At 38.9% G+C, this 18,584-nt stretch overlaps 3 protein-coding genes across 3 annotated transcripts in view; 2 read left to right on the top strand and 1 right to left on the bottom strand.

Moving 5' to 3' along the window:
• LOC128231957 (arylsulfatase J-like) overlaps positions 1–9,824 on the top strand; it is an 11,611-nt gene extending 1,787 nt beyond the window's left edge. The window contains exons 3-13 of the mRNA XM_052945246.1: positions 3,801–3,956; positions 4,232–4,338; positions 5,761–5,825; positions 6,402–6,506; positions 6,720–6,783; positions 7,022–7,119; positions 7,386–7,525; positions 7,644–7,702; positions 8,103–8,214; positions 8,335–8,702; positions 8,972–9,824. Coding sequence (XP_052801206.1) covers positions 3,801–3,956; positions 4,232–4,338; positions 5,761–5,825; positions 6,402–6,506; positions 6,720–6,783; positions 7,022–7,119; positions 7,386–7,525; positions 7,644–7,702; positions 8,103–8,214; positions 8,335–8,702; positions 8,972–9,144 — 1,447 coding nt within the window. The 3' untranslated portion in view covers positions 9,145–9,824. The remainder of the gene's footprint in view (positions 1–3,800; positions 3,957–4,231; positions 4,339–5,760; positions 5,826–6,401; positions 6,507–6,719; positions 6,784–7,021; positions 7,120–7,385; positions 7,526–7,643; positions 7,703–8,102; positions 8,215–8,334; positions 8,703–8,971) is intronic.
• Positions 9,825–10,312: 488 nt separating this feature from the next.
• Positions 10,313–12,685, top strand: LOC128231274 (ankyrin repeat and SOCS box protein 11-like). The gene has a single exon (XM_052943876.1). It carries the CDS (start codon positions 10,623–10,625, stop codon positions 12,015–12,017), a length of 1,395 nt encoding a protein of 464 aa, XP_052799836.1. The 5' UTR covers positions 10,313–10,622; the 3' UTR covers positions 12,018–12,685.
• Positions 12,680–18,584, bottom strand: part of LOC128231273 (calcineurin-binding protein cabin-1-like) — a 31,019-nt gene continuing 25,114 nt past the window's right edge. The window contains exons 33-38 of the mRNA XM_052943875.1: positions 15,979–17,098; positions 15,661–15,771; positions 15,052–15,215; positions 14,602–14,842; positions 14,349–14,426; positions 12,680–14,152 (exon numbers count right to left, since the gene is read on the bottom strand). Of these exons, the coding sequence (XP_052799835.1) occupies positions 12,938–14,152; positions 14,349–14,426; positions 14,602–14,842; positions 15,052–15,215; positions 15,661–15,771; positions 15,979–17,098 (2,929 nt within the window). The 3' untranslated portion in view covers positions 12,680–12,937. The remainder of the gene's footprint in view (positions 14,153–14,348; positions 14,427–14,601; positions 14,843–15,051; positions 15,216–15,660; positions 15,772–15,978; positions 17,099–18,584) is intronic.

The following is an 18,584-nucleotide window of genomic DNA, read 5'->3' as shown; positions in this document are numbered from 1 at the left end:
TTCAAAACATACGCATCATTCCTATAAAATTGCCAATGTGAATTGACTTGTGGACAGTCCATCTTTATCACGATCAGAAGGTCAATTGTATCTTTTAAAATAAAAACATGTTACTAACACTGTTTTGGTTGTAGGTCAGAGTTCACAGTCATTCCCTATATATTAAACAGGGTCTTCGTTGTAGGTCAGAGTTCACAGTCATTCCCTATATATAAAACAGGGTCTTGTTTGTAGGTCAGAGTTCACAGTCATTCCCTATATATAAAACAGGGTCTTCGTTGTAGGTCAGAGTTCACAGTCATTCCCTATATATAAAACAGGGTCTTGTTTGTAGGTCAGAGTTCACAGTCATTCCCTATATATAAAACAGGGTCTTGGTTGTAGGTCAGAGTTCACAGTCATTCCCTATATATAAAACAGGGTCTTGGTTGTAGGTCAGAGTTCACAGTCATTCCCTATATAAAAAACAGGGTCTTGGTTGTAGGTCAGAGTTCACAGTCATTCCCTATATATAAAACAGGGTCTTGGTTGTAGGTCAGAGTTCACAGTCATTCCCTATATATAAAACAGGGTCTTGGTTGTAGGTCAGAGTTCACAGTCATTCCCTATATATAAAACAGGGTCTTGGTTGTAGGTCAGAGTTCACAGTCATTCCCTATATATAAAACAGGGTCTTGGTTGTAGGTCAGAGTTCAAAGTCATTCCCTATATATAAAACAGGGTCTTGTTTGTAGGTCAGAGTTCACAGTCATTCCCTATATATAAAACAGGGTCTTGGTTGTAGGTCAGAGTTCACAGTCATTCCCTATATATTAAACAGGGTCTTGGTTGTAGGTCAGAGTTCACAGTCATTCCCTATATATAAAACAGGGTCTTGTTTGTAGGTCAGAGTTCACAGTCATTCCCTATATATTAAACAGGGTCTTGGTTGTAGGTCAGAGTTCACAGTCATTCCCTATATATAAAACAGGGTCTTGGTTGTAGGTCAGAGTTCACAGTCATTCCCTATATATAAAACAGGGTCTTGGTTGTAGGTCAGAGTTCACAGTCATTCCCTATATATAAAACAGGGTCTTGGTTGTAGGTCAGAGTTCACAGTCATTCCCTATATATAAAACAGGGTCTTGGTTGTAGGTCAGAGTTCAAAGTCATTCCCTATATATAAAACAGGGTCTTGGTTGTAGGTCAGAGTTCACAGTCATTCCCTATATATAAAACAGGGTCTTGGTTGTAGGTCAGAGTTCACAGTCATTCCCTATATATAAAACAGGGTCTTGGTTGTAGGTCAGAGTTCACAGTCATTCCCTATATATAAAACAGGGTCTTGGTTGTAGGTCAGAGTTCAAAGTCATTCCCTATATATAAAACAGGGTCTTGGTTGTAGGTCAGAGTTCACAGTCATTCCCTATATATAAAACAGGGTCTTGGTTGTAGGTCAGAGTTCACAGTCATTCCCTATATATAAAACAGGGTCTTGGTTGTAGGTCAGAGTTCACAGTCATTCCCTATATATAAAACAGGGTCTTGGTTGTAGGTCAGAGTTCAAAGTCATTCCCTATATATTAAACAGGGTCTTGGTTGTAGGTCAGAGTTCACAGTCATTCCCTATATATAAAACAGGGTCTTGGTTGTAGGTCAGAGTTCACAGTCATTCCCTATATATAAAACAGGGTCTTGGTTGTAGGTCAGAGTTCACAGTCATTCCCTATATATAAAACAGGGTCTTGGTTATAGGTCAGAGTTCACAGTCATTCCCTATATATAAAACAGGGTCTTGGTTGTAGGTCAGAGTTCACAGTCATTCCCTATATATAAAACAGGGTCTTGGTTGTAGGTCAGAGTTCACAGTCATTCCCTATATATAAAACAGGGTCTTCGTTGTAGGTCAGAGTTCACAGTCATTCCCTATATATAAAACAGGGTCTTGGTTGTAGGTCAGAGTTCACAGTCATTCCCTATATATAAAACAGGGTCTTGGTTGTAGGTCAGAGTTCAAAGTCATTCCCTATATATAAAACAGGGTCTTGGTTGTAGGTCAGAGTTCACAGTCATTCCCTATATATAAAACAGAGTTGAATGTAGGCCACTGGGCTTGTCCTTGTAGTTTCTGTTTTATTATGATTACAAATTATAAATGGTGTCCGTCACAATGTAGCTCTTGATTACAACATCATTTTTATATAACTACTTAATTTGTCATACATAAGATCATTTTTACCAATGTGCGTGTATCTTGGACTAAGCGTTTAAGGCTGTAAATGGGTTATCACTGAATGTCACTTGAACACCTGTCATGATTTGGGGCAATACGGAACATGTTCATATCAATGCCTGTTAATAAATTAATCCAAATAATCGCCCTAGTGATAATATATTATATGGGTTATCAGCATTATAATGAAAGAAGGTATTGTACAGAGCTGGGTCGGGGGACACGGGCATGTCGAACCAGGTTACCTCTGGCGGGTTACAATGACTTCATTAACAGAAACTTATGTAAATCAATGAAATATTCGGTTTGTTAGCGGACACATGATTGATATGTTTCTGTGTATAAAAAGTTTATTTTCTGTTGGTATACATACGTCGGACTTGCTCTGCGAAGTATTCCAAAAGATAGTATAATTATTAGTCTCAAAGATGCTAAGGTCATAGTAGACCAAAATATAATAGGCGAGACAAAACTATCGGCGTCACTTTCTCCCCGAATAAGCGTTTGTGTGGCTGTTCTGTCTATATCGTGTTGACAGTGGGTGACATTTAAAGCCACGCAATATACGGTGAAGCCATTTTTTTTTTTAATTTTTAATGCATTATCGTGTTAAACTGAGGTGAGAGAAAATGTATCTACCATGGCGACTCGTGCAAAGTGATCCCCAACTCGGTAAACCCCGTTTCCGCATTACAGACTACGTTCGGGTTGGGATAAATCTATACACTCTCGGCTATGGAAGTTACTCGTTATCTAGTATACTCTTGTAATCACTGTGTTTTCGTTGTTCTCAAATGTTCGTTATTAATCCTAAACCCGCGCCGATTGTAAAGCAGATTCAGTGATGAATAAACATGGCTCCTCTGTGTGAAATTGAGCTTAGGCCTTTTGATCACAGATACATGTGCATTCAACTGGCAGGTGCCGACTGTTAAAACATTTCGTATACAACAACATTGAACATTTACTAGAAACGACTAGAGTCATTGCTCCTGAGCTGGGTTGATGCTGTAATAAAGAAAACTTACTGTACTCAGAAATCCAACAATAAAATGGGTAAATGACCCAGCAAACAGCTATTTAGATAACCGAATTCCGGTTATTTTGCGTGTGATATTGATATATACTCGGCAGTTACACTTCAGTAGAAAAAAACGTTTGAAAAAAATCCGACCGTTATCTTAAAGATGTGACGGTATCTTAACGAGCATTGTGGCAAAAGATATATCAAATACATAAATTATTGGATTTTATTCCATTTAACATTTCCATACCCCACCCTGGGGATCAGTTGCAAGTACACGCAAGGGCCTCATTTACTAACACAATCACGGAATCGAGCTTAGCACACTATTTTTGTTTCGGTATTATTTTGGTAATATTTAGGAAATATTCTTATGGTATTCACGATATTCTATTTTATTTGGTAAAATCTAGTCTAAGCAGGTTATTTGGCTATGTGAGATAAAATACCCAAGCTTGTTACGCTTTGCCTGTAAACAAAAAAATATTAAGGGTATCACACCAAGTAAGAAGGAAATCATTCTTCGAAGTGTATCGTTCAAGCTATGCATCTGCCGGGTTTCAGGTCCCGCGGGGCCATTATGACGGGCTACTACCCGTACCACCTAGGCATGCAGAAAGGAATCGTCCGCTACTACCAGCCCAAGCACCTACCGGAAGACAAGCCCACCATTGCCGAGGCCCTAAGAAGCGAAGGGTACGCAACACACCTCGTCGGCAAGTAAGTGTCCATTAAAGATTTTTGTGAATTAGAGCAACTGAAGTTACAAATTGTTTTCTATCAGGAAAATTTACTTTCTGCTGACGTTTGCTTATTGATATCTGTCGGAAAATAGCTCTGCGAGCGTGTGTTGTTATTTATGTATATCCGACGTGAAATGAATTTTCTTGTTTCTTATTATATATCTTGTATCATTCCAGGTAATACGAATAACTGTTTTTGCGTTTACAGTCGCAAATAATGCAATCTCATTATATTTATCTGTTATATTTCAGGTGGCATCTTGGTTTCTGCAACTGGAACCACACCCCAACATACCGTGGTTTCGACTCTTTCTATGGGTTCTACAGCGGCGCCCAGGACTACTACACCCATAAACATTGCACGTTGTTTCCACTCATTTAAAAACTACAAATCGAAATTGCCATATAATGCAGTATAGTTATTTTGTTTATAACACAAATACCTGATCACCATTTATAAATCAAAATCACTTTATAAGATGAACTTCCTATATATATATTTCATGGTCTATAGTAGTTTGCATATATATATGGTCTATAGTAGTTTGCATATATATATGGTCTATAGTAGTTTGCATATAAATATGGTCTATAGTAGTTTGCATATATATATGGTCTATAGTAGTTTGCATATATATATGGTCTATAGTAGTTTGCATATATATATGGTCTATAGTAGTTTGCATATATATATGGTTTATAGAAGTTTGCATATATATATATATATATGGTCTATAGAAGTTTGCATATATATATGGTCTATAGTAGTTTGCATATATATATGGTCTATAGTAGTTTGCATATATATATGGTCTATAGTAGTTTGCATATATATATATGGTCTATAGTAGTTTGCATATATATATATGGTCTATAGTAGTTTGCATATATATATGGTCTATAGTAGTTTGCATATATATATATGGTCTATAGTAGTTTGCATATATATATATGGTCTATAGTAGTTTGCATATATATATATGGTCTATAGTAGTTTGCATATATATATATGGTCTATAGTAGTTTGCATATATATATATGGTCTATAGTAGTTTGCATATATATATGGTCTATAGTAGTTTGCATATATATATGGTCTATAGTAGTTTGCATATATATATGGTTTATAGTAGTTTGCATATATATATATGGTCTATAGAAGTTTGCATATATATATATGGTCTATAGTAGTTTGCATATATATATGGTCTATAGTAGTTTGCATATATATATATGGTCTATAGTAGTTTGCATATATATATGGTCTATAGAAGTTTGCATATATATATGGTCTATAGTAGTTTGCATATATATATGGTCTATAGTAGTTTGCATATATATATATGGTCTATAGTAGTTTGCATATATATATGGTCTATAGTAGTTTGCATATATATATGGTCTATAGAAGTTTGCATATATATATGGTCTATAGTAGTTTGCATATATATATGGTCTATAGTAGTTTGCATATATATATGGTCTATAGTAGTTTGCATATATATATGGTTTATAGAAGTTTGCATATATATATATGGTCTATAGTAGTAGTAGTTGTTGTTGTTGTTGTTGTTTTTAAGTGTGTAAAAGTCTATAATAGATGCAAAATGGTTCTACCCCGCCAGTTCCCCTAGTTAGACTTAAACAAAATTTTGAAACCAAGGTGGGGGGGGGGGGGAGTTTTGGCCCCACCGGTTTATGGGACATTCGCGCAAAGAGTAATTTTGTACCCATCCTACATAACCTGCTTTTTCATTTTTTATGTAATGATGTATTTTCAGATGGCGGCTACGACTTCCGCTACAACACGAGCGTTCATCACCCGACAAAGGGCCGGTACTCGACGGTAAGTTTTCTATGTTAGAAGCCACATTCATTTCAGGGTTACGATTATATTCAAGTGTCGGTACACCGTGGTGTGTTTTATACCAGATGCTGTTTGGTCGGAATGTCCCTCCCCTTCCTGTCCTAGCTAATGCCAGTAATGCTCCGTGTTGTTTCACAGCGGGCGGCGGAGATCATAGCGACCCACGACCGCACCTCGCGGCTCCTCTTCTGTGACCTTTCCTAGCTAATGCATCTTACTGTGTTATTTTAGACGCTGTTCGGTCGGCGGGCTGTGGAGATCATAGCGACCCACGACAGAACCTCGCGGTTCCTCTTCTGTGACATTTTCTAGCTAATGCATCTTACTGTGTTATTTTAGACGCTGTTCGGTCGGCGGGCTGTGGAGATCATAGCGACCCACGACCGCACCTCGCGGCTCCTCTTATGCGACCTTTCCAAGCTAATGCATCTTACTGCGTAATTTTAGACGCTGTTTGCTCGGCGGACTGCGGAGACCACAGCGACCCACTACAGAACCTCGCGGTTCCTCTTCTGTGACCTTTCCTAGCTAATGCATCTTACTGTGTAATTTCAGACGCTGTTTGGCCGGCGGGCTGCGGAGATCATAGCGACACACGACAGAACCTCGAGTCCGCTCTTCCTCTTCTTGTCATTTCAAGGCGTACACTCGCCACTCCAGGTATCAATAGTTATATACCTTCGTTCATGAACTTTTATTTCTAACAAAAAATACTATTCCGTAGTTGGTACCAGTATTTAAATAACTATAATAATTTCCAAACTGAAATTTGAAAGTATATATATTCTTGATGCATTTTGTTTTATCGTCCTGCGGTTTACATATAAGATATAAAAAGGCCAATTAATAATTGTTTAATGCTATCTTCATTAGGTTCCCAAAGAGTACTCACAGCAATTTGAGCATATCAAGAACACTAATAGAAAGATATATACAGGTATGTTATAATGTTTACTCAACTTCTATTTTTTTATTTATATATGTATAAACAAGAATCACTATAATATTTTTAATTTATGACGACATCGACAACCATGTCAAAACTGAACTTTGGCTGGTTCCTGCATATTAAGTTGGTTCCTGCACACACGAATTACAAAAATTACAAATGTTCAACCCAAACCCTACATCCGTAGCATTGGTAAGCATACATACATGTTCTGTTGTACTTGCAGGGATGCTGGCGGCCATGGACGAGGCGGTGGAGCGGGTGCTCAACGCGTTACGGCAGTACAAGTACATGGACAACACACTCATTGTCTTCACATCCGATGTGAGCAATGTGTAGTACTAAAAAAGGCATCGAAATCAAATTGAACCCCCCAAATTCTATTCCCATAGCAAAAACAACTAACATATCAAATTTTAAAGGTATCTGACTATATACTTACATATAGTTAGGCTTTTAGTTGTTTGGTTTTGTTGTTTCCTTTTCAATAATTATTGAAGAAATAAGAGTAAATAATAAATTATTGATACAATTAACTGTACGTCTTTACATGATGATGTTGATGTTATGCTCAAACCCCTGTGTTTCAGAACGGCGGGGCCTCGTACTTAGCAGGCTCCAACTGGCCGTTGCGGGGCACCAAGGCCACACTGTGGGAGGGCGGCACCCGCGTGCCAACGTTCGTCTACAGCAAGACGCTCTTTAAGAAAACCGGATACGTCCACCCGGGGTAGGAAAGAGATGGTTTTATTTACGTCAATTTATATAATACTAGTATCATAATGCTACTTACCTATCATATTGATGACTCCGAAGTCAGTTATCTGACGTGTGTTATTCCATTTCAGTTTGTTTCATGCCACGGACTGGTTTTCAACATTTGTCAGATTAGCGGGTGGATCTACAAGTAAGCAATCTAAAACTCTTTTTTTTTCAAATCGCGAATACTGAGCAATGTACGATCACACAACAATAATGAGTTACATGTCTGATGGCATTAAACGCTACGGTAAAGTATATTACTAGTATGCCCATTGCATCATAGGTTTTTGATATAGGCCGGATTTTAGGAAAATCTTCAACCAACTTTTCTTAATCATTCAGTGGCATTTTCTGCGGATTGAGGAGCATATAGAATTGTTAAGCTTAATTTTCTGACGGCCCTGAAATCTTGCATGTGAAGTATAAAGTCGATTGGATATTCGTTTCCAAGAAATGACTAATACTCGAACTGAAAACTCACATTAAGCACTACATTATCACGTGCTCATCTACTGTACCTTATATAAAGATATGAATGCTAACAGGCCCGTTCTTGGACGGGAAGGACCAGTGGTTGGCGATCAGTCGCGGCTGGCACTCGCCCAGGAGGGAGTTCGTTTACAATATCGACGAAGTGAAAAAGTCCGCCGCCATCAGGTAATGAACATGGCAAATAAACTGATAACAATATTTTTGAAATACTAATTATTTATAAATGTATAGCATTTTTTGTACTTTTTACTAGCGTATCAGTGAAACAGACCATATCTTATCTAGGGTTGGCGACTACAAGTTGATCGTTGGGAGTCCCGGAAGATACAACAACTGGTATCCGGCAAAAACCCGTCCTGCGTGTAACAGCAGGGAGGCGAAGCAGGGGTATCGATACGAGGACCGACAGCTCGTGCGTGACAACATAGCTGAGAGGAACGCCTTCAACAAGACAAGTGGCTGGTGGTTTACGTCACCCGTCAAGTACTTCGGGTCGTTCGCGAGCAGCGCGGTGCGGGCGGCCACCGGAAATAGCGTGCTTCAGAAAATCGGCAACTGGTATAACCGATACCGCTGTGATAGGTTTATGGAGGCCCGGCAGATGGAGGAGGCGAGTCTCGTGCCGCCAAAAGTGCAATTGTACAATATAAAAAGTATGGAAAAACAACATTCACAAAAATTGAATATTTACAATAATTATTATCATTATAAATTCTTGCAACTTAATTTAAATTTTCGACCGAGCTTTCATGTTTGATTTTAGAAATGTCAGGTAACATTGATATGTATAGATTCTACTCATCGTCATCATAGCATTTCGCTAAATATTGACATCTTGTTTCAGCGGCGATATTAAAATTGAATATTAATAACATGAACCATTCGTAAAATAGAGATATTGAATATTGCGTATTCATTTCAGACGATCCTCTAGAAAAACACGACATAGCGGCACGGAAGCCTGTGTTACTGAAAAAAATGATGCGGAAGTTGAAGGAATACAAGCGAACACTTGTTCCCTCGTATAACCCGCCCGCCTCCAAGGCCGCTAACCCCAAGCACTATGGGGGCGTCTGGTCTCCTGGGTGGTGCTGAACCCGGAGGTCGGGCGTGGGGAGAGGGGAGTGGGTAAACATATCCTGGTGACGCTGTGGTGATACTGACGTGAGATAGATTGTTTAGTCTTGGCGGTTGTATCGAATGTGCTTACTGGTACTTGCAGAACATAACGCAATGGTGAGCCATTAAAGATGCAGATATATACTTGACAACGCGAAGGCCACACTGGTTTTGAAATGCACCAAGAGATTATATGATCTTTAACGACTTATGTAACATGTATTCGTTCGTTAAGTGTTTTAAGTGTCAGACCATAGAGAGACGAAAACTCCACTTAGTCCATAAAATAAAATGAGGAAATGGTAAGAGACATTTCAACCTTTTATCTCAACTTAGTGACTGAACAAATCGTAGTTATTGACGATCGGTAAGTTAAGTTTTATTTCGCTATAAAATTGAGGAAATACGTTATAATTTATGTTATGCCGCTGGGTGATTTTGTGACTTCACTAGTATTATGTTTTATCAATTTTATCCAGTAATTTTTACTGTTGGAGACACTTTTATATAATGTAAACACTAAAATACACAGTTTAGCAGCATTTAAGATAGTTTGTTATTTATTTTCTATGTGTTTTATTTTTCAATTTACCAAGAAATGAGTCAAAATTGTTTACATGCCATTGTTTTTACATGAATAAAATATAGATGTCGTCTGCTAGTTTATTTACTTCTGATACACTCAACGAATTTTACTTTTCAAATAAAAAAACGAGTTAGTCTTCTCGACCGAATGAAAACTAGAATTGCATGATGAAGCGGTTGATAACGCGACAGAAAAACACACACCCAGATATTATGGTAAGTAGAGCTTTTACTGTACTCAGTGAAATGGAAAGTGGTGTGAACTGGAAAGCGATGAATAATCAAATATTTATGGTACATACATTAAAATAACCTTAAAGTTACCTTAAGCAAAACATCATACATTTTACTAATGTTAGTAGTCTATACTCAATCTTACTCAAATGAAACGAGTAAAGAAACACTTTATCACAAAATCTTGAGATGTGACAAATGATTTCGAAGCCCTACATAGATGGTATAAGGAAGTTTTCATTACGTGTTCTCATTGTTTCTCGATTGGAATCTGCATGCAGACGAGATCATGCTTACAAAAATAGCAACATAATGACTATGTAAACAGTGCCATTATACAGTATAGCATACCTATACGGTTAAAAGCAAACGACGTTTCAAAACAACAACGTCAATGAACTAAATAAATGCACGTTGCTTAAACTGGAGTTATACAAATTTGTGAACGCGGTAAACATTCCATTATTAATACCCCTGATTCGATGTGTGATCATGAAATAAAACAGCGAATGTGCAAGAATCAAGATTTCGGATTTTTTTTCTTGAAAACGGAGTGTTTTTACTTTAATGAAAAACTCTTTTGTTTCGTGCAGAGGCAAGATGGGAATCACGAACAGTAGCATAATAGGTGAATCATGTGTTTAGTATATGCACATGATATAGTTATTTTTGAAACGCATAATATTGTATTTTTATACAATCTTGTTAGGCCACAAGTTATAAACAGCACTAGAAAACGGCCTTCTCCACAATGTGTCATAATAAAGTCTGGATTGAAAAGTGATATGATCATATTGCATGCGCATAAATGGAATACATTTGATATACTAGTAGTGCAAGATATTTCGGGCTGTTATAATACATGGCCAATACGCAGAGGCACTGAGGGTATGGATGTACACGCAGACGTTAACACAACGTGCACGGACGGGCGGACATTGCTGTACACTGCCGTCTTGCAGCAGCGCGTGGACAAGGTAGATGACCTAATATCGCATGGTGCAAACGTGAATCTGTGCGATCTCCGGAAAGTGTCCCCTCTTATGGTGGCTTGCAGGTTAGGCAATGAACAACTTGTAAAAATATTGGTTCGAAATGCAGCTAATATAAACCTGCGGGATTGCATCGGAGAATCTGCTCTGTACCTAGCATGTGAGAAATATCACACAACCATTGTACGATACCTCATAGAGTATGGCGCCAGTGTGAACATCGTAACAAATGACAGACACCCACGGGGCGCCAGACACACACCACTCATGGCGGCGCTTCCCTCACCGTATGAAATACGTGTCAACGGGAGGCTCAAGTCTGACGCCGTCGCCACTATGAAGCTCCTGCTGGCGCATGGCATCGACATCAACACACAGGACGAGCGAGGTAACACGGCCCTCCACAGGGCGGCGGACTTTGGAGATGCGCAGACCGTCGCCTTATTAGCTTCACATGGCGCTAAGCTCAACATTCATAACTGCTATGGTCGTACTGCTTTAACTGCTAGGCATCACGGTCAGAACGAAATTGCAATTATTTTAATGCTATATGGATATAGGATAGAACATTTAGACCCCCAACATGGAATCAATATCCCCGTGGAAGCTGAGCGTTGCAAATCATTACAAATGTTGACCAACATGCTTGCTGAAGAAGTGAATACGAGTTCCTTTTTGATAAAACTAAACAAGGATGAGCTCAGTATAGAGAGGCGACCTATGCAGGAGCCAGAACCACTCTGCCGGATGTGTCGACGGGCGGCAAGGCGTTCATTCACCGGCAACGCGGTGGACGCCATATTGGAGCTGGAAATAGCCCCCGCCCTCAGGAAATATTTGGCATTTGGCTTCGATTTGGAGATATTTAACCCTCTGAGGATATACAATATCCGCCTTTCCATCGAGGAAGGAAGCAAAGACGACGCTGGTTTGCACAAGGCATGCACACAAGTTGATGCGGACATTTCGTTCTCCTTTTTGGATGAACCCGCAGATAAGTGGCACCAAGCTTATATCCGGGTCTCTCACGGATACTGATGGTAGTAAAACGGATATCGATACTAGTTTAGCTGGGTTTTTTCTTCCCACCACTAAGCCTTATACTTTATAGTCGACACTACAATGGGCAGCACATAAACGTAATTAAAATATGTTTCTCAGGTCATTAATAAATGAGAATGTTTATAAATAGATACTGGAAGACCTGTCACTGCCTACAATTGGGTCTAGTGAGACGAATAGCCTGCAAATGGTGATACCGGACCCCGGTGATATGGTCATCCCAGTTGCACTGCATTGACGCCCCAGTGTCGGAGAGCATGAATGGGCAGCAGACCCTCCTTGGATGCTTGATTCTGGATTTTATTGACCTTCCATTAATAGTAACACAGTTATGGATACGGATTGACATACTAAGTTATAAGCCCCCTTTGGGGGGCACAGGCAGTTTAGATTGAATGATGGTTTGTGGTCACAAAGTCGGACAAGTGGGTAACCCCACCGGGCAACACAAGACCACATTCTTGCGCAACATCGTGCCAAGTGAATGATACTGCAATAACTTGTTTCGCAATTGTTGTTAAAAAAATAAGTTTTAACTATTCTGAATGAAATATTTTCTAAAAAAATATTTTTACTATAATGCATACATGTACATGTACATTTGTTAAGACAAGGTACAAATATTTGACTAATAAAAGTAATGTTCATAAGACTTTGTTATTTTATTGCGTTATTGACAATAAAATGGACAACATCCAGTGACAGTGGACGAAAACTAACACAGACAGATAAGCTACAAACTATCAGTACAAAACCACATGCACACAACAGTATATCATTATTCCAACTCCTTTATCTTTATAAAAGCTTTTTTAAGAAATGAAAGCTAAAGCCATGGATAATATGAATAAGGTAATTTCATGACAAAGTATTACATAAGAAATGCAATTCCCATCTCAGTTTCTATAGCTGTCCATCTCTGTGTAATCATAAGCGCTACGGTTAGGAACAGGTGACCCCACGGGAACAGGGCCCTGCTCCAGCTCATACGACATCAAAGAGGAGATTATAGGGTCAAAACTTGGCACATCCCGTACCAGCACTTCTGTCCCCTCAGACACATTCTGATGGGGAGGGGAGGGGATGATGGCCTTGCCTCTAGGTGCAAACTCGTCATCTGAGATCATAATAACATCTGCATCGTCTTCACTGGCTTTGTAATCTTCATCTTTGTCATCATCCGCATCATCCTCACTGCTTATCAAGTCAATCTCAGCAGAATCATTGCTAGTTTCATCTTCCTCGTCTTCAGTGGGCAAAGTCTTCATTTTAAGCTTAACAGGTTCATTCTGCTTGATAACTGTCTTCGAAACACTATCTTCCTCCTCATCATTATCATCACTTTCCTCATCACCTTCATCCCCACTCTCAACTTTACTTTCGACATCCACATCATTTGTAACACTTTCTTGTTGGACATCAGCTTTAGCATCACTGTCTTCACCATCATCCCTCTCATCATCAGAATCATCATCACTGCTTTCACTATCACTTGATGATGATGATGATGATGATGATGATGAAGAGGAGGAAGAGGACTCACCATCAGCATCATTGTCATTCGAAGGTAATGGAGCCTCACTCTCATCTTCCGACATGGCAGACTCGTCCTGTGAAGTTTCATTATCTCCACTGCCCCCTGAAACAGGCTTCAGCTTTTTCACTGCAGCCAAGAGACCTTTGATTTTGACAGTTGGGGCATTACCTGCAGTGGTAGCAGCGTTTACACCCTCAGTAGCAGTTGAGACTAAGGGCTTGTCAAGGAATTTCTCAAACAAAGATCGATCTGGCTTTGCTTTCACTGGTGAATCGACAGAGCTATCGGACAAGATAATAACATCATCTGAAATTTCCTCTTTGCCATCAGTCACGTCCACATCCAGTGTGTTCCCGACCACAGCAGGTTTGACCAAGGTACCCTGGGCTCCCATGGAGACAGGTGACTGAGCGCCCTTCAGAAGACTGCCAGTGGGGGCCTGGCTCTTCATCAGATTCATCAGACTGACCCTAGGGGATGTCTTCTCCCCTGGAAATACTGGCCGCTCTGTTGTCTTGGTGACTGCAACAAACTGGCTGCTGGACATCTGAGATTGAGATCTGCTGTCCTGGGACTGAAATACAGAAATCTAACATTAGGACAGAGATCTGAAGTTTGTGATGACAAGCTTTAAAGCCATAATTACACAATCATGTATTCCTTTATTAAATAGAACATCATGCAGAGGCTAACTTTTATTATTTTATTTTGTATTACTTTTTTAAAATAATTAAATCCTTATTTCACCTTTAGTACACAAAGTAACAAACCTTATCCTGCTTTGGTTTCATGACGAGCTGCTTGCAGAACCGAACGGCTTGGTCCAATAGCATCTTAGGAGGCAGGGTCTGAAATTCAAACAACAAACTTATAAACATAATAAAGATAAAGGTCAATATAAGTATTAGAAACAAGAAATCTCCTACTCTGTTAGTTTTTCAGAAAACAACATCACTCTGACATTAGCCTAAGTTTCTAAATAGTGAACAAATCATCAGTCATATAAGCGTAAAACTCCCGTACCTCAAGTTTCCTGAGAACAACTCTGTAAGCTTCAGCGAGGAGTCTGTTGGCCCGGTCAGGGTACTTGTTGAGCTTGTGTACACCATGCTCCCACACCTTGTATACTGTCTGAAGGAAGGCGAGCCGCTTGTCTGAGTCCGTCTCTGTCTTCATGTCTGTTATCTGCAGCTCCACAGCATCCAGAGTGTAACGATGGGAGGTGAGAGCATAATAACGTTTCTCTGCATCACGCAGGTACTTCCTATCAAGATATAGAAAGAATGCAATACAATATATATATAAACAGAACCCTGAATGGATTATAAGAATTGATCATTTTCTTTTACAAAAGACTAGAATAAGTTTGAAAATTCTACAATTACAATAAAAAAAAAGAAATATTGCTTCTACTAATACACAGAAGCTTTCTGTATACAAACTTCACTGACTAACAACTAGATTTACACCTACTTGCCAGGTTCCGGCTGCCTGTTAAGCTGCAGGTGAACAGCATGTAGGTTGGCAGCATCATGTTCCTGGCGCAACACATCCATCACAAGTTCAATACTGCGATTCAGGTGGGCAGGGAAACTGCCAGACCGATCTATCTCATCTATCGGGATCTTCCAGATACCCTGAAGGACAATACATTGACTTATCTGAAGTAACGTTTGTTTGATCCCTTCATAATATCAAAAGCATAAAGAATAACTCTTCTTTTTACACAAAGTGCTTTTGCAAAATGGTTTTTGGGCCTTATTCAATAACCAACAGAAATACTTAAATTTTACAGTAGAATCGGAGTGTTTAGATTAGAATGTAAAAATAACTGGCGAATAGACAGAATGGAATCACTGAGGCATATCTAAGGATAAGGATACAAATTATATTATAAACTGCCACTGGTGTAAGGTCATTCAATGTTGCAGCTCAGAAAAGAAAACTATTAATTATCAAATAAGAAGAATTCCTTAGTGCAATAATAGCACAATAATGTTATAAAAGTGTCTCCACCACTTCATACACTTTGAACAAACACTGAAGAAAGCAACTGTTATTGATCATTGTTGAAATGAATACCTGAAAGAACTTGGTGAGCTTGCGTTCCCCAAAAAGCCCCTGTGCTGGCATATGGGGCAAGTCCTGCCATTTGGGTGCTCCCAGCAGGATATCATGGGCTTTACCAAGGTCCTGAATGGGAAGGGAATTAGCTTCACGGGTGAAAACATCCTACATATAATATCTCATTCTAAATTCTACAAAACACAATTTATAATATCTATTCAGTCTTACATGAGCAAAGTGTCTCAATGTATTATACTGAACACAATAAAATAGTTGAAGAACATAAAATACAGCTGAATTAGGAGATTAAAATAATCCCAATACCAGACTCACCTTGTGGTAGGGAGAGTGCAAATAGAGATAGGCCAGCCTGTAGTTGGACTTGTAGTGGGTGGGGAACCTCTGCAGACACAACTCCAGAGCCCGCTTGCACTTTTCTATCAGTGCCTGGTGTACAACCTGCACAGGCATCTTGAGCAGGTTGTTGATCTGATCATCCAACCTGCTCTCAGATTCCATAGCCAGCACCTCACCGGGTGTAACTGTGGTTTTCTTTTCTCCCGCAGCCTTATCTATATCCATAGGGGTTGCTGCTCTCAGCGGGGTACTCTTGCCGGAGGAATCTCCCCTGTTAAGCTCTGACTCTATCAGGTCTTCAATGTGTAACAGAACATTTCTAACTTCTTTTTCTGGTTCATCTTCCTTTTCTGCTTTATCCCCCATCGCCCCCTTGTCATTCGATTCTATCCTATTAGATGCTTCAGTTTTATTCTTGCCACCAACAGCAGCTTCTTTACCATCGCCATCACCTTTCACAGTGCCATCAATACCTATGTTCTTACTCTCTTGTTCAAATTTCTCATTTGTTTCCATCAACTCAGTTTCAGCCTTTTCTGTGTTGTCCTCTACTTTTTTCTCAGTTCCATTCGTTGTTACTGTAGCAGATTTATCACTTGCATTGTAAGAGTGAGTCATATCTTCTGAGGTTGAGGTTCCTTTTTTGTCTAAGTCTTCACCAAGAATACTGGAAATAGAAAAGGGCTGCTTTGCTGGACTACTTTCAGGTACAGGTTTACCCCCTACAGGAAGACTGAATGGAAGAGATTTGTTGATATCAGGTTTTTCAACACATACATTAGCAGTGGTGGACAGTGAATTATCTAGCTGACTAACAGACTTCTCTGATGTAGATATCACAGTCAAATCTGGTTGAGATTTTGAACTTTGCTCCTCTGAATACAGTTCATAGGTAGTCACAGATTTGACAGGGGGGTTTTCCACAACTTGCCCCTGGATGGCAGTCTTGGTGGCTTCACTAGCTGGCAACCCTGAGGTTTCATTGGAGCCACTTTTCTGACGGAAATATGTGTGGTCTGAGGATTCTTTTTCAGGTTCTGTTGGAGTGATCAGCTCTGAGCAGGAGCTTTCATCAGCGGATGAGGCAGACTCTCGACTGAAAGTAAAGCATTGTGCCAAATCATTTAAAAAACAACAACAATAGCCATAACAAGAAATATAAGGTCCTCAATAATAGCATACCCTGTATAGTAAAGGGGGTGCATTTGAACTTTATACCTTGAATGTTTTTCAAGTTATAAACAAGACCATAAAAAGATCTAGAGTTTTGCATGGAACTCATTTCTTTAAACAATTTGAAAGCCGCCATCCAAGTAACATCCCAGTGAAGTTTCATCTTATTTGGCCTAGCGTTTTAAGAAGAGATGTCGCTTGGAGTAGACAGCCATATGCCTGACGGGAAATACGGGATGGGAAAAGCTCATCCTGAGCGCTACGTTTGTTGGCAATGCACTAACTTAAGGGTCGGCAGCGATGCAATAGTCGATTGAGGGACCAAAATTTTAAATGTTTTAAAAAAATCAACTTCTATTTAGTTTTGAGGTTCAATATTTAACAAGCATGACTCATATATCCGATGCAACATGAAAAGCTGTAATTAGGAGTTGAACATTTTTTACGAAAGAATATTATATCATATTTCCAATAATAGAATATGTTTATGATTCAAATTTATTGGAACTGCCCATTAAACAATGTCTTGTGGCTTTGTGATGATTGCAGCACGAAAAGACATTGTTAAATAGGTAGCCTGGGGCGTTTTGACATAAAAACGAAGAACTAATGTCGTCAGATCTTTCAGTAATAATGTGAATGCTTTTTTATCCAAAATCTTTTAAAATCCTTTTTTTGTAAAATTTGTTTAATTGCCTAACTAACCCAAAACATGTCGCCAAGAAAAAAATGTTTCACATACTAAAAATATCGTTCCTCAAAACTAAATAAAGGCTCACAATATAGTTTGATGCAAAAAAACTAATTTCTTCAAATTTTAATGCATTATCATGTTTAACTCTGACTTTGATGTACAAATATACAATAATTATGTCTAATGTTTTTTTATCTGAACCTTAAATAATCATATCCTTTTTGGGGGGGTTTAAACCATTTTACCTTAAGTAAAATGAATTTAACACAAAATTGCATTAAAAGTTAAAAAATATTTTTTTGCATCAACCTAATTTGTGCGCAATTTTGAAGTCAAATCTGTCAACATTTTGCTTCATGCTCTTCATAAACCAGTGTAGGTAGTGAATAATGCAATAATGCAACAAGAGATGTTTGTCAAACATTATGTCCCCTGAGTACTGCTTTGTCAAAAACATGGCTATGCATATATGCCAAATTTATGGCGACCTCCCCCAGGGGTTTTGTTCAGAAGATCAGGTGGTTTTGACTTGAGCCAAGCAATTTTTTTAACGCATCTTAAACATGAGTCAATATCTCTTACACATCATATTTCTGGATGACTTCTCAGGGAATTTTGCTCAGGAAAATAAGGGCATTTTGCCCTTAAATAGGACTCTTCCACGGGCCATATTTTTGTGTGTATTCTACTTTTAAAACCATTAAATTTAAACTAG

The sequence above is a fragment of the Mya arenaria genome, chromosome 4 (assembly GCF_026914265.1).
Source record: "Mya arenaria isolate MELC-2E11 chromosome 4, ASM2691426v1".
In the NCBI taxonomy this organism is placed as follows: Eukaryota; Metazoa; Mollusca; class Bivalvia; order Myida; family Myidae; genus Mya; species Mya arenaria.
The sequence above is the reverse complement of the archived record's forward strand: the minus strand, read 5'-3'. Positions and strand labels throughout refer to the sequence as shown.

What these genes read in the sequence shown, in the direction of transcription:
- LOC128231274 (XM_052943876.1), top strand. Translation starts at nt 10,623, where the DNA reads ATGTGTTTAGTATATGCACATGATATAGTTATTTTTGAAACGCATAAT.